General features: G+C 50.0%; 1 protein-coding gene across 1 annotated transcript in view; it reads left to right on the plus strand.

Moving 5' to 3' along the window:
• The window catches only part of COL22A1 (collagen type XXII alpha 1 chain), a 253,822-nt gene that overhangs the window by 175,537 nt on the left and 63,874 nt on the right, over positions 1 to 14,411 (plus strand). Inside the window, exons 39-42 of the mRNA XM_007464595.1 lie at positions 1,821 to 1,898; positions 10,119 to 10,154; positions 11,060 to 11,113; positions 12,420 to 12,464. Of these exons, the coding sequence (XP_007464657.1) occupies positions 1,821 to 1,898; positions 10,119 to 10,154; positions 11,060 to 11,113; positions 12,420 to 12,464 (213 nt within the window). The remainder of the gene's footprint in view (positions 1 to 1,820; positions 1,899 to 10,118; positions 10,155 to 11,059; positions 11,114 to 12,419; positions 12,465 to 14,411) is intronic.

Genomic DNA, 14,411 nt, shown 5'->3' on the forward strand with positions numbered 1-14,411 from the left:
GGAAAGAGACAGTGTTACCAGAGTGTAGTGAGAGGTTCGGATTGTGGTTCATCTCTTTTGTGAGAACTTCACAAGCCCTGTTTGGATTTCTCTTCTGAATTTAACACAAGAGTATTGAAAACGGGCTCATGATCGAGTCGTCTTTGGTCTTGGAGTCTGGACTGCGGTTTGCAATGAATAAACAACCAACATCAGTTGAACGAGTATATAACTTATATACTCATCCAAGGAACAGTCACACTGCAAGAAAAACAAATCATCTCGAAGCGTGACTTTTCTTAAAGGTCCAAAGTGTAAAGTTTTCAAATTGACATGGTGGTTTCAGGATAAGCTGATGATTAATAGGGTTTTCCTTTAATGCTTAAAAACATAAACCTTAGTAAAGCAGTGTTGCCTAGCAACGCCAGGTTCTACCTGAAATAAATGTGCTGCACGTTATCTCATCGGCTGTTCATAATGACCTCCTAAGGCTGTTTCCATCTGTCGTACAAGTTAACTCATCCTGGAGATGTTAAGTGCTTTCAACGGGGTCACCCCCCCGTTTCAGTATCAGGCTTGGCTGCCGTCTGCTGACCGAACAGAGGTGCACAGTTTCTTACACAAAATCCTGGGGGCCCTGTGTGCTTTGGATCGAATTTATTTTGGAATTTCGAAAGGTAATAATTTGCAAGCAACATATATTGCATTTACTGTGGTGTGTGGGGCAGCTTTCCTCATCAGACTCATTAATATTGATGTAACAGAAATGTGTAAGTATCCACGCAAAACGAGATGTCTAAAGACTGTAAACAGCCTGTGTCAGTACAAGTCAGCTTTGGCTGCCATCTGAGTTAGGATAAGCACTTGTTTTCAGAGGGGGAGGATTTTGAAATTATGCAGAAGAAGGCATGACTGTCTCAGCATCCTTCTACAGCAAGTGGCAAAGCAGAACGTCTTCCCTTTTCTTCTTTCCTTCCCCCTTCTACTCTTCCGAAGGCATGACTGTCTCAGCATCCTTCTACAGCAAGTGGCAAAGCAGAACGTCTTCCCTTTTCTTCTTTCCTTCCCCCTTCTCCGCTTCCGATCAACGTCCAGAATGACAGGCACCTGAGAACAGCCGCAACCCCGACAGCTAACGTGCACTGGCTGCTGTACCGGGCGCCCTGTAGGCACGATCCCCTAACGGGCACGGCATCTGCGGGCCTGGCAGCTCCTGCTATTACCTGCCCTTCGTAAATGAAGGACTAAAGCTCAGGAAACGTGTCGCTCTCTTAAGCCAGCAGTGACTGAGCGCTGAAGGCAGAACTTGAACATACACTATATTAACCGCCATGCACGAGGCAAAGGTTACCCCTCAGTCATTCTCCCCGCCCCCACCCCCTGGAAAAGTGACCCACAAAATGTAGGTACTTGGCACATTATTGGTGAAATGATGGATTAATGTGTTGGTGATGTGGGGATTAAGCTGAAATGTGGGTACATGGTCATGGGTCCAGGATGGGGGCAAGGTGAAGTCTGGAGAAAACACCGTAAAACCTGGAATTGTGGTCAAGTTGGGGGAGTGTCACACTGTTAAAATCACATCTGGAGCCATGGTCAGGGTTGGGGCATGGTCAGCCCTGAAAGGTGCATGGTCACGGTCAGTGGCTGTGGTCCACGTGTGTTGGACTGGGTGGGATGATGCCAGCTTGGATGAACTTCAGGGGGCACTCGGAATCCGGGTTGGGGCAGGAGTGCTGGCTGGAGAGTGTGATCGGACGGTGGGAGGGGCATGATTCCCCTGCACCCTGGCTCTCTCCTGCCCAGAGCTGACCTCCTGACCTTGTGTTTTCTCTTTCCAGGGGGACCGTGGTGCACCTGGGATCCCCGGCTCTCCTGGCAACCACGGAGACCCGGGCATTGGGGTCGCTGGCCCTCCTGTGAGTCCTTACCCACCCAGCACACCCTTGCTCCCTGGCACACAGCCAGCCCCTGCTGGCTCCCAAGGGACCTGCTGCTCAGGCCCTGCAGCAGGGACACGCCTTTCCCGGCTACTCTGGTAGTGGGTCGTTGATGCCTGGGCCGGCCAGGCTGTAGGTCTGTCCGCTGTGACTGACACTGTTTCTAAAACTTGGTGTATTTCCTATAGGAATAAGGCTTTTCTGGGGAGACCAAGACTTGTCTCATTCAAAGAGGAGTGAGAGAACAAAACTCACTAAAAACTAAAAAGGAAAAACAGTGCTCACTGGCCAGACTTTGCAAAAACTGAGGTATAGCCAGTGAACGTGAATTGGTTGGGAAAGGGGTGTGATGTGGAAGAAACAGCATGCTTTCATGTATTGCAGGCAAAAACGAGTTCATTACCCCTCTTCCTCCAATTAACGTACAGGTGAGAACGTAAGTGGAATCAAGAAGGTTTTTATCTCCAAAATAAAATCTAGGAAGTGGTCTTTGGACTGGTGGTTTTGATGACTAATTCACATCAGTCTCCTGGGTGTGAGCTGGCAGGCTCCCTGGAGGTGGTAACTGTAAGAACTGTAAAACCTTTGAGCTGTGAGAGGTCATGAGGATCCATGACCCCCAGGCCCCATCCAAGTTGAGGATTGCCGTGAGCGTCTTCAGCCAGCATGCCCTGAAGACCTCCAGGAATAGCAGACACTTCTTTGAAAGCTCGTGCATCTGGGTTTGATATTTGGACAGTTACTTCTGTAGAGAATAGACATTTTTTAGGAATTTCTTTCCAGACAGTGTAGGATTATGCTTGTCTGTACCTTTTACCGCTGCTTCTAATTCTTCCCTTTGTACCACAAAGAGCCCACCTCCTCCCTCCATCCCCACCCCTTTAACTGAAGGTCATTCAGTAAAGACCAGTCTTCAATTCTGGGGTTTTATCTTCTGTTTAGTCCCTTCTTTGCTAAAGACACAGTACCTTATTCATGCGCCTTAAACTTGCATTTGCTGGTTTTTTGGCAGCCATGTTGTCTTAGTCTGTTTGGGCTGCTGTAACAAAAATTCCTTAGACTGGGTGGCTTAAAAACAACAGAAATTTACTTTCCACAGTACTAGAGGCTAAGAAGTCCAAGATCAAGGTGCTGGCAGATTCAGTGTCTGGTGAGGGCCCGCTTTCTGGTTCATAGATGGTTATTTTTTGTATGTCCTCATGTGGTGGGTGGAAGGCATCAGGGGGCTTTCTGAAGTTTCTTTAGAAAGACTAATTCCATTCATGAGGGCTTCACCCTCGTGACCTAATCACCCCAAACCCCTATTTCCAAATACCATCGCACTGGGGGTTAAGGTTTCTACGTATGTATTTGGGGGAGACGCGAACATTCAGTCTGTAGCACCTTGCCTTACTGTTATTTAAAGGAAGCTCCAATACCCAGTGGTTTTCAGATCCTGTTGCTAAGCCTCTTAATATCCAAACTGCCCATGTATCATTGTTGATATTGTTGGGATCATTATTATCTTAACCCAGAAGCACAATCTAACTTCACCCCCATTCAGTGTAATCTGAATATAAACTGGAGCAGTACATGACCCGGTCTCTGCTTGGTTTTGCATTCAAGAAATAAAGTGATCCCATTCATTCCTCATTTGTCTCTCAAAGAATTTGAGAGGAAATCCAGTGTATCACCCACAATGCCACTTGTTAAATTAAAACCCCCTTTTCTCCCCCCGGTGGTGGTCTTACACCCCAGGGCTGGTCTTGGGCCTCTCACTTTGTCCCTGAAATTCCCCGGGGCACTCTCTTCTCTGACCACCCCCCTCCCAAGTGCGCCTCGTACCAGAAATGACCACGTCACTACCACTCCAGCCCCCAGCAACGGGGCGACCTTCAAGGTGGTAGGAAGACCAGTGGCCTTTTGTCTTCCTAAAGGTCCCTGGAAACCAGGGAGAAGGCAGGTGGTATCCTCTTGGAAACGTCCAGTTTTAGTCTGGTTTTCTTAGAAGAGATTCTCTGCTAAAATTTCTGATGAACAAAACCCTCTATTACATCCGTTTTATCTTTTGTCTTTGGCTGTTTTTTGTCATCTGCTGGTAACCAGGAGGAGCAACATGGCAGAAGGTGTACTGAAGAGACAGCAGCTCAGGCTTCCTTACTTCTGAAATCCCTCTTTTCAGGGGGCCTGCTCTGTTAAGAGTTAGGATTCTGAATCATGCAGGAATTAGCCCCTTAGGAGAGAAACGGACTGAAGGAGGAACCCGCAGGGCTGTAACCGGGGTGGTCCCTCTGTCATTTCACGGGTCTCTCCACGCCCCGTCCACTCCCCAAGATTCATCCTATCAAGCCCTTAACCAGGAAGCCAGGCAGCAGAGGCGGGCACTCTTCACTCCACCTCCCGCTTCAGAGCCGTGAAATCGCCCGGGAAATACGTTACTACCCAAGTGATTCTACCTGAAAAGTAATTGGCTGCTTCCAGCCAGGAGGCCGAAAATCAACTATTCAGTGTCCTTCCTCCACTTTGACTTATTAAAAGCCTCCGTGGTGGGTGCAGCGTTGCTGAATTTTCATGAATTCTGTCTTTGGCTGACGCTCCTTCCTAATGGCCTGGCTGTCTGTAATGAGGGTTCAGGGGTGTGTTGAGAGCGGGTGTGCGGAGAAGGTGGAGAAGGGGTGCTGACAGGCTGTGAGTTCATCCCTCACGTGCCTGCGCTTTACAGGAGCGCTGCCATTGGCTGAGTGGTCCATATCTGGTCCTGTGCTGAGTCCAGAAGCGTCCGCATCCTCAGCCCTTCAGTCCCCTGGGAGTTGGTTTTTCCCTTGGCGAAGGCTGGGATTCTGCAGAAGCATCTCCTGAGAACAGGATTCAAGGGCAAGGAGTTTATTTGGGAAATTGTCTCAGAAATCACCCCTTAGGGAGTGGCAGCCTCCACTGACAAGCCCTCGGACACTGGGGTACGGCTGCAGAGCTGTTCTTCCAAAAGAGCGGCAGAGCCGGGGTATTTGCATACCGACTCCCGTTGGGCATTGGTGGAAGGCTGCTCCCGGGGAGCTGCCCTGCACTCGGGGGCGAGCATCCCCTTACGGCTCCAGACGCCCCCGGGGCAGGCACATTCAGCGAGGAGCTGCCAGGTGGGTGCGTGCCCAGGGGATTTGGAGAGGGGTCCTGAAGGGGCCTGCTTCGTCAGTGTTTTCCAGGTAAACAGTCTGAGGCTCAGAAGGTGAGGTGACTTGGCCAGTGTCACGCAGCTAGGCCAGGGCCAGGGCCAGGGTGCAGATCACTGCCACATCCTCCAAAGCCAGTTCTCTTCCTCTGCTTCACCTCCCCTGTGGCTTTGGCAGGATGGGCAGGGTTGTTCGCTTCCATTACGTGCTCACGTGCGGGCTGGATTCTTCTCGTCCTTCCTTCTGTGGCGCTGAGCTCCAAGGCCTTCGGCGTCCAGGAGCAGTGCCGACCCCTGGAAGGAACCCGGGACTTTCTCTGCCGACGTCTGCACATCGTGGGGCGGGGGGTGGGTGGGGAGGCAGTTGTTTGCAGTCTTGGCTTCTGCCTTCGAGACATTAACCAAAAAAAAATCAGGTTGCCTCTGAGCTTCCTTTTGTAGCGTCTGAGGGCAGAAATCAAAGTGCTGCCGAAGATCACTGAGCCTCGGAGCCTGAGGTCTGCAAGGGCGGGATTCCCGCTGGCAGCCCGCACCCCAAGACTCCGTGCTGAGCAGTAGTTTCCTTATGGGTCAGGGGTGCTGGGCGGATTACAACGTGGTAGTAACACTTGGAACCTTGCCTTGGACTTTTTGAGGTCATAAAAATCCTTCCCAGACGTCTTTCTCAGCCTTCGCTGGCTGAGATCGCGTCTCCGTCCTCTACATCTTCAGTTTTCCCTTCTCTGGAGTCACTTGTTCTGACGCCTGTTTGCCCAGGCGCTGAGGGTCACGTACAAAGAAAACTAGCTTAACAGCCCTCAATAGACCAACAGTGTGATCGGGGAAAAGGATGCATGGAGCTGATTGTGTGCAAAAGCATACGTCACGTGTCCTAACTGGAAGGTGTCACGTGTCCTAACTGGAAGGTTCTTTTTTTTTCTTCTGCTCCCTCTCTTCTAGGGAGTAATATAATAGGAATAGAAATGAAAGCCACTAAAAGCTAGAGCAGTCATAACCGCAGCTCACGTGGCCTGCCTACTGGCAGGGTCCTGTGTAAGCAGGGCAGCCACACCCATTCTCTCATTTACCTCATGGACAACTTCTCATCCAATCCTCCCAGCCACCCTTCCAGGCAGACCTTGTTCTCCCTTTCATTTTACAAATAAAGGAAACCACTTAAGAGATGTGACACTTGCCTGAAGCCACAGTTAGGATGTGTAGAACTGGGATTGGATGCCAGCATTCCAGCTCCAAGCAGATGCCCAAGCAGGGCAGTGGTGGAACAGAAGTTCACATTTACAGTGTCCTTTCCTGTGCCAGGGTCTTCTCACGTCCGTTACCGCTTCCGAACTATTGACCTGCAAGTCTAGCCGTTGTTTCTGTTCATATGTCGTATCTGCTGGTTTAGTCCAATTCCTTTGGTTCTAAAAACCACAGATCCACTCTCGTTGTCCCGGAATTAGGCTGGTCCGTGGCCCCTCGAAATGAGCATGTACAGCCAGGTAGCCCCATCTGCCCGGCTGCTACTTGGGGACAACAGGCATTTCCTGAGAGGTACCTCAAAGCCGACACTCAGGACAGGCTCTGCACGGCTTCATTCCCGGCCACGCACTCTCGTCTTGCACTGTGTGCAGAGCAAGGTCCTGTGCGCGGAGCAAGGTCCCGTGGGCAGAAGAGGAGGGGTTGGGGAGGGTCCCTACCAAAAATGCACCGCCCCAGACCCCAGGGCTCCCTGTATAACCAGGAACTGAATATCCCAATCTTGGCTTTTTAGATTAAAGTCTCAGGGGATTCTTCTCTTGATGGGAAAAAAAAGGGGGGGGGGTTTAAATAAATTTCTACTCTCACTTCTGGTTGAAAACTCTCCTTTCTAATCTCAACGAGGCTTTGTTGTTCCTAATAATTCCTAAGGCATACTGAGCACTTATACAACGGGCCAGGCTCCGGTGGGAGGCCCTTTCCGTGCACTACCCTCCTCAGTCTTTGTAGTGGTTCTGTGAGCCTGAACTATGATTGTTTCCAGCTTACAGATGAGGAAACTGAGGCTTAGAGAGGTTCAGACAGTGAGCCTGGCTCACTGGGCTGATGAAAGGCAAGCCCAGCACATAGCCTGGTACCCATGAGCCCTTCAGATAAAAGATGATGGGAGAATACAATGAGCTGTGTTTTCAAATAGATATCTATGGGAGGGAGGGAGAGGGGATCAAATTTCAAATTTATATAAATATAAATGGCAGTATTTTAATTGATGAGACAAGATTTATTGTTTGGTCTCAGAACTTCCCTCCATCTGGACTTTGCTCATAGAACAGTTTAGCACTGCTCTGTCCCTGTGTTTCCTGTACACCCGTACTTGGGCGTCGAGGCTGGAGCAGATGCAGGTTTGATCTTTCTGGCAAGACTGCCATCAGGAGGCATGTGATGTCCAGTGGTGTCTTTGCTCTGACATTCACACCCTTTGATAGCCAAGGTGTAGATCAGTTAGCACATCAGGGCTTGCAAATTGGTGCTATTCTAGTTCAGTCAGTTCTGTTTTATGTGTTAGCTAGGATACTTCTGTATGGATAGATGTTCCCTCATTTACAATTCGGATACCCAGTGGAACCACATGGAAGGCAGAATGTAAATGCTTTCCCTTTAATCATTTTCAAATAAAGACTTGGTTCCCTAGCATCTTGCAAAGATGATCAATGAGGTGTTTTTGTTTTTTATCAATAATTTTGAACCCATGGATTTAAACACATTTGACTTGTTTTAATATATCGCCGTTATTCTTCCTTCCGCTGTTCAAATGGTCTTATTTGATGCAAATAGGAGACTATTCAAGTTGACCCTGCAGTCTTCGGTAGTTTCCTTTGCTCTTTGGAATGACAGGATGTTCCAGATTTGTACATACTCCTTGCCCAGATCTGGGATCAGTCATTTCTACAAGGAGCTGGAGTTCCTTTTAGTGGAAAAATGGTGTCAAAGGCCAAAATAATGTATTTTGGGTAAAGTGACTCTTGAACAAACCCATCAGAGGGCGTAATCTCGGAAAAGAGGGTCATTATTGTTGAGCACATGTTTAGGCTTCAGATTTAGGAATGACATTGGGAAGTCATGGTACAATCCCTCCTGTACCAATCCCACACTTTTCTATTTCTTAAAAGTATACTAGCAAGATAGCGTAGGAATGCCTGTTACGTATGGGCCAAGCACCGGTCTGGTTCTCTACTTAGAGGATCTTCTGTTTCTGATCACACAAGGCAAGGTGATCACCCAGCTTTGTATTTGTGTTGAGGAGTCTGAAGCTCAGAGAAACTAAGTAACATGCTCAAGGTCAAATGACTAATAATAGATAAAGCTCAGATTTGAAATGAAGACCTTTTTGACAACAAAATCCATGCTTCCCATGTAGATTTCATATTAAATGATGGAAGAGAGGAATTCGGAGCTTAGTCTAATGAACAAGTCAAATGCTTGCGGTGGATCGTGGAGTTTAATTTGGAAACAAAGGCGCCTCTAAAATCCGACAGCATTCCCCAGGCCAGTAAGAAACTGTCCCTAAGCCCTTTCCTTGAAGAATAAGTGTGCAGCCTCAGTAAGGAACTACTTTGAAAGGAACGAAATTCGGATGTGTATATATTGGTCCATGAGTACCATTGACCTACAGCTTGACAGAGCAGTGAGAGCTAATGAAGGGACAATGACCTGTGAGTCAGGTAGGCCCCAGGTGGGACTCTGAGTCCACTGTCTTACCTGCTCGACTTGCCCTCTTGGCTTAGGCCTCTGGAGATGTCCCCTACTTCCAGTAGTGCTCAGTTCTGCACTTAAAATGCTTACTTTATTTTATCAGGCAGTTCTGGGACATATTTGGTGGGCAGGCTTTTAGGTTACCTGGTCTGTCATACTGCCAGAAACGTATGCCTCTGATTGAAGTCTCTTGTCCCTCTTGGGACATCTGGGAAGTTCTCATGGGCACCGCTGCAGGGATGCACAGGTGCGCGGGACCGAGAACAGGCGGTAGGACTCAACCCACCCGGCGAGTGACTCCCGACGTGGCTTGGGCTGGTTCTTTGTCTCTTCTGGGCCTTAGTTTGATCGTCAGTGGAAAGGATGATAACACATGATTTTCCAGTTCTCCTCATACCATAAAATGTTAATTTTAGCAGAGTGCTGTGTGCTGTGTTCCGCTGTGTCCTGACTACGCCCGGGGCCGTGCTGAGCGCTGGCGAGAGCGTGCCGAGCTCCCCCAAGACAGCACGTAGGCCTTTCAGTAGAGAGGACAGACGGGCCCCGAAGTGATGACAGCACTAGGCCACACGTCTGTGACGGGATGCACCCAGGGGCTGGGGACCACTTCTAACGAGCCTCCTTGGAGAAGCCAGGGAAGGTTTCCGAGGGTGCGGACATCTAAACTGAGAACCAGCGTGTGACAACATGTCCAGGCAGAAAGGCAGGGCAGAGCCTTCTCAGGGCTGAGGGGCAGCTCTGCTCACTGCAGGAACTGAAAGTAGACACTAATGCCTCAAGCAAGGGACGCATCTGCAGTGCAACATCGGAAGCCAGATTCTAGGCTGGTCACACTCGCGGGATGGCAGACCCGTGTGTGTGTATGTGTCTGTGTGTGTCTGTGTGTGTGTGTCTGTGTGTGTGTACACGCGCACCCACTTGTAGGAGTGGGGAGGAACACCACTGCAGCATCAGCCAGGCAGGCCACTCTGGGGATTCTGGCTCTGGATGTACCCGCCCCCGCAAGGCCTGTGCTGCCCAAGCAGAAAGGGGGCACAGCACGAGGATGCTGGGATGCTGGTTCCACTCCACACCGGAGCTAGAGATGGGCTCAAGTGTCAGACATCCAGTGGGTGCCCGGATGGGGTGGCACTAGTTCAGGGGCAAATGGAGAAGGTTCCAGGAAGATTCCCACGTGCAAGGATAGTGGGTGGTATGAAAGGGTGTGACACTATGTCTTAAAGATGGGGGAAGTCAGCTCCTCCCTTCAGGACAGTTAAAGACCTAGCTTAGAAATAAACACCACAGCATGTTTAAATAAACATTTCACTTCTCCATAGCTTATTTGTTTGTTTGTTTCTTAGGGCCCCTCTGGACCACCAGGAGAAAAAGGGCCTCAGGTACAGTATGATTTAAATAAAGGGCTGGGTTTTGATGGGAGAAATTATACGATCAAACCAATTTCAAATTGCAGGGGCCAGAAAATACAATAGCTTCAAAAAATCTTTAATGTTAAACAGTGCGAACTCTCCAAGGTGTAAGCACTGACCTATGGAATGGTGGAGTAGGAGGGAGTGGGGCGTTGCCCAGTGCAGTGAGCATGGTGATCTTTGGGCGGACGCTGCCTTTGCTTTCTGCTATCTCTGCTTCCCAGAAGGACGGCCATGGTTAAACAAATTTAATCACATTGCCAGAGGAACTAATTTTGAATCCTGGCTCCACACCCCCGGCCACATAGCCCTGAGCAAGTGAGGGCTCTCTCTTAATCTGTAAGGTGGGTGGAAGACACAGGAAAATTCCTACAGGAAGTGAGATCCATCATGAGAGATGATTTGTGCTGATTCCTGATAGTGTCTAGAAATTTTCAGCAGAGTGGGAATGACTTTCCAATAACAAATAGTAATGGTCACCTGAGTGCTGGGCTCTGAGCTGGGCCTCTCATAGGGCAATCTACTCAGCCGGCCAGCACCCAGGGCTGGTTATCCACACGGCACCCGGGGTGAGCTCAGGCCCGTCTCACTGCAGGAGCTGCCCTGTCCACTCAAGAAAGGGGCCTGTGAAGGGGGCCTGGGCAGTCAGGCTCACAGGGAAGACTTTCCGAGCATCCTTTCTGTGTGTATTTAATGCATCCACCTCCACGAGCGCAGTGAAATGTGTAAGCTCTGAGAAGGCGGCTCTCAGGCACCCACGTTCCATCAGAGAGTCCTCAGAGCACCAGGCCTTCTATACAAGGAGAACCGACCCAAGGAAAGGGGGGCCTTCTTTTGCTTAAACGGTGGGCGGGATGTCTTTTCTTTTTCTTCAGGGATCTCGAGGCCCACCTGGATTCCCCGGTCCCCAGGGACCAGCTGGCCAAGACGTAAGTAAAGGCAGAGGGTGCAGGCTCTGTCTCCCGAACCCTTCTCCAGCCTCTCCCGGCCTCCCTTGACCAGGATGCCCCCGTGGGAGCTGGTCATCTTCACTAGTCTCCCCTCCCGCTCGAACATTTTTTTATGTGTTGCTCCTGTATTCTCTGTACCCTGTGAGCTTGCATTGTCTAGTTTCACTTCTTTGGCTTTTGTGTGATGCTTTCAGAAACTTGTAAGCTCCTGGTTATCCCATGCAATGCCTCCTATTGTTTTGTCAATTTTCTTTTGTACCTAGCTGGTCAGTTCTGCTCAGATCAGGTATCATCTTCTCCATGGACCTGTTCCTAATTCAGCCATGTAATGGCTTTTCTCCCTTCAAGGGAATTCTACAGACTTACCTAATACTCTTTGAGGCTGTATCTCTTCCCACTTGGTGACAGTGATAATCGTCTCTTATCTCTGTGATCTGACTTTCGTTCAGATAGATCTGACTTTCGTTCAGATAGATCTGAGCTCCAAGAAGCTCCAAGAAGGAACCACGTGTCTTATGCATCTCTTGGTCCCTGATGCCTAACAGGGTGACAGGCACATAGATGTTACTCGTTACAGACTTACTGACCAAATGGATAAAAGACAACCATGAGTTCTTGGAGCAGAGGTCTAGCACCATTAACCAGTAGTGCTAGACTTATTGCTTAGACTCGCATCTTTCCATGTCTATGGTTTTGGTTCACTATAAGCAGGAACAATAAAGCACCCTCCCCTTCCCTTCCTTGGGTTCTATTTCAGAGAAGAAAGTTACCCTCTCATTCCTGTCTCCAAATACTTGAATTTATTGTATCTGCTCCACTCTCAGTATTACACCCTTAGAGTCAGTTCCATAGAAGAGCCTTCCTCTTTTTCAAAGCTGGTCCTTCCTCCTGTGTTTGGAAAAGGATGGCAGAAATTTAAGATAGGTGTGTGTGTGTGTGTGTGTGTGTGTGTGTGTGTGTGTGTGTGTACACAAACGTGCACACACAGGTACACACTTTGCATGCACGAGTGGTTTTCGGTTCCATGTTTTGGAAAGGAGTTATAGGAGGGATAGTTTACTGTTTTGAACATTTGCCACAGTTGAGTATTTCCTGAGAAGCTTCGGGTATTCAACTGAGATTGGAAACCGTGAATTTTTATTGGTGCCAGTGTTTACGGTTGGGTGATTTTTTTTTTCTCCTGAGTTAACACCTGGCAGGTTATAGAGATTTGGGGAGAGGGTGTGCAGGGGGGGCAGGATTATGTCCTTAGCAGAACTAATGTTTCCTTTCTCTCTTCTCTTAGGGTGTACCTGGAAATCCAGGAGAAAGAGGACCTCCTGGCAAACCAGTATGTCATCTAACTGTTCTGGACGAATCTTGATCATCAGTCAGGGGTTCGGGCAGAATAAAATGCAGCTCATATAGTTCAAGAGACTTTAAGAAGGGGCTTTTTACAAAGCTGTGGGCAGAGGGAACTAAGCAGAGATGCTGTGCCACCCAGAGATAAAGCACAGAGGGAAGCCAGTACCACCTTGTGCTTCTCTCCAGAGCCAAGAGAAAGCGAGGCTGGTGGGGAAGATGGGGGCTGTCATTGTGGGTTCAAAGCCACTGCCAGGAAGCCTGGCCAGAGGCAAGGAGGGAGCAGTGCCTCTGCCCCCCACTCCAGTTTGCTAACATGCCTCTTACTGGTCCAGCTCACCCGAGAGCCAGCAGGCAAGTGAGTCCCCCAACACATCCGCAGGGTGCAGCCTCCCGGGCCTGGAGCAGGACAGAGAAGGATGAATGGTGATTTGGGGGAGAGCAAATGGACAAGAGCCGCATTCACGGCAAGTTCCTCACTGGCCCGTGTCCTGCCCTTTTGTTCAGTAATGTCAGTACCTCCTGGCTTCCCCCTTTTTAGAGTAGAAGAAACTTTCTTTCCTCTCTCACAGCGAGAGCAGGTTGAGCAGAAATGGACAGTCCTGAGCGTCTGGTCCTGGGCTGTATATCCGCACTTTAGCCCAAGGCTCCTGCAGGCTTCCTTCGTGTGCAGTATAGTCACCTTCTGGGGAACCGCCTCCCAATTAAGTTACCAATGCCAGAGAAGCCCCAAAGGCTTAGCCAGTTAACCAGGTCCCGAGTGGGCCCTCCAGGGAAGGAACAGTGAGCATGAGCAGGTCTGGGTGAGTGGGGCGACAGCTGTGAAGATATAGGAGAAGTGAGTCCATCAGAAGATACCACCCAAGATGGAGGAACCAGTGGCAGCTGCAACTGGGGAATCTCAGGCCTCAGGGCTGGTGTCAGACTCCAGTAAGCTCCCCTGGGCAGGAGCGTCCCCTCAGGATGGGTCGGAGAGGCCATCTTTCTCCTCTGTGAGCCTGACCTGCTACGAATTTCAGGCAAGGACCCAAGGCCTGGAGGCCCCTGAGGGCGTGAACATCTGTTCCTGACTTATCCGGGCTGCTGGGCACAGCAGAGATCTGGAGGGGCGCCTGGTCTGCCTAGAAGGGTCCAGGAACTTTTCACTGAAGCCCTGCCAGTGGGATGAGTGAAAAGTCTTGCTGGAGGATAGAGGGGGGCTTATTCACAAGCTCCTCCCCTCCACGGAGTCAGATCTACAGCAGCCACCCCAGTACCCAAGTGCAAGTCCCGGGGGAAGTGGGTGAAAGAGTAAGGTTCAGGCCAAAGGCTGAAGGGGGTTCAGATGACCCCTCCCAAGTCCAGACCTTGACACCTCTGCAGAGAAAATTACAGCAGAGTCCAGCTGACAAGGTGGACTAACTGTGATGTCCACGGCTGGTCACCGGCAGAGCAGAGAGAGAGACAGACAGAGGATGGGTCTCTCTTTGACTACCTTTAAATTCACTGAACACACTCCCCCCGGGTGGTCCCAAGTACCACTGGGTAGCTGTCGGTCTCTGTGATCTCACTAATCAGATGAGCCATGTTTTCAAGGGTCCCCAAGACTCTCCTCTGGTTCAGTGATTCACCAGAAGGACTCCCAGAACTCAGGAAAGCTGTTAGGCTCACGATGGTTGATGGTTTATTACAGATTAAGAGCAGCACAGGGAGGAGACGCACAGTGCAGAGGCCCTGAGAGACGAGGCTCGGGGTTCGTCAGAGGGCACGAGGATGACCATGAGTGCTCTGAAATGCAGCAGGTGTTGCCACTGAGGGACACTCAGGCAGACCTTGGTATCCAGGTCTTGTAGGTGTGGTGCCTCCCTGGCTGGGCTGGGTTACTCCACCATCTCCAGCCCTCCCACGTGGCCCAAGGACCACACACACCCCCCACCCCACCCCACCACCACCACCC

Source organism: Lipotes vexillifer, unplaced genomic scaffold (assembly GCF_000442215.2).
Source record: "Lipotes vexillifer unplaced genomic scaffold, Lipotes_vexillifer_v1.1 scaffold394, whole genome shotgun sequence".
Taxonomy (NCBI): Eukaryota; Metazoa; Chordata; class Mammalia; order Artiodactyla; family Lipotidae; genus Lipotes; species Lipotes vexillifer.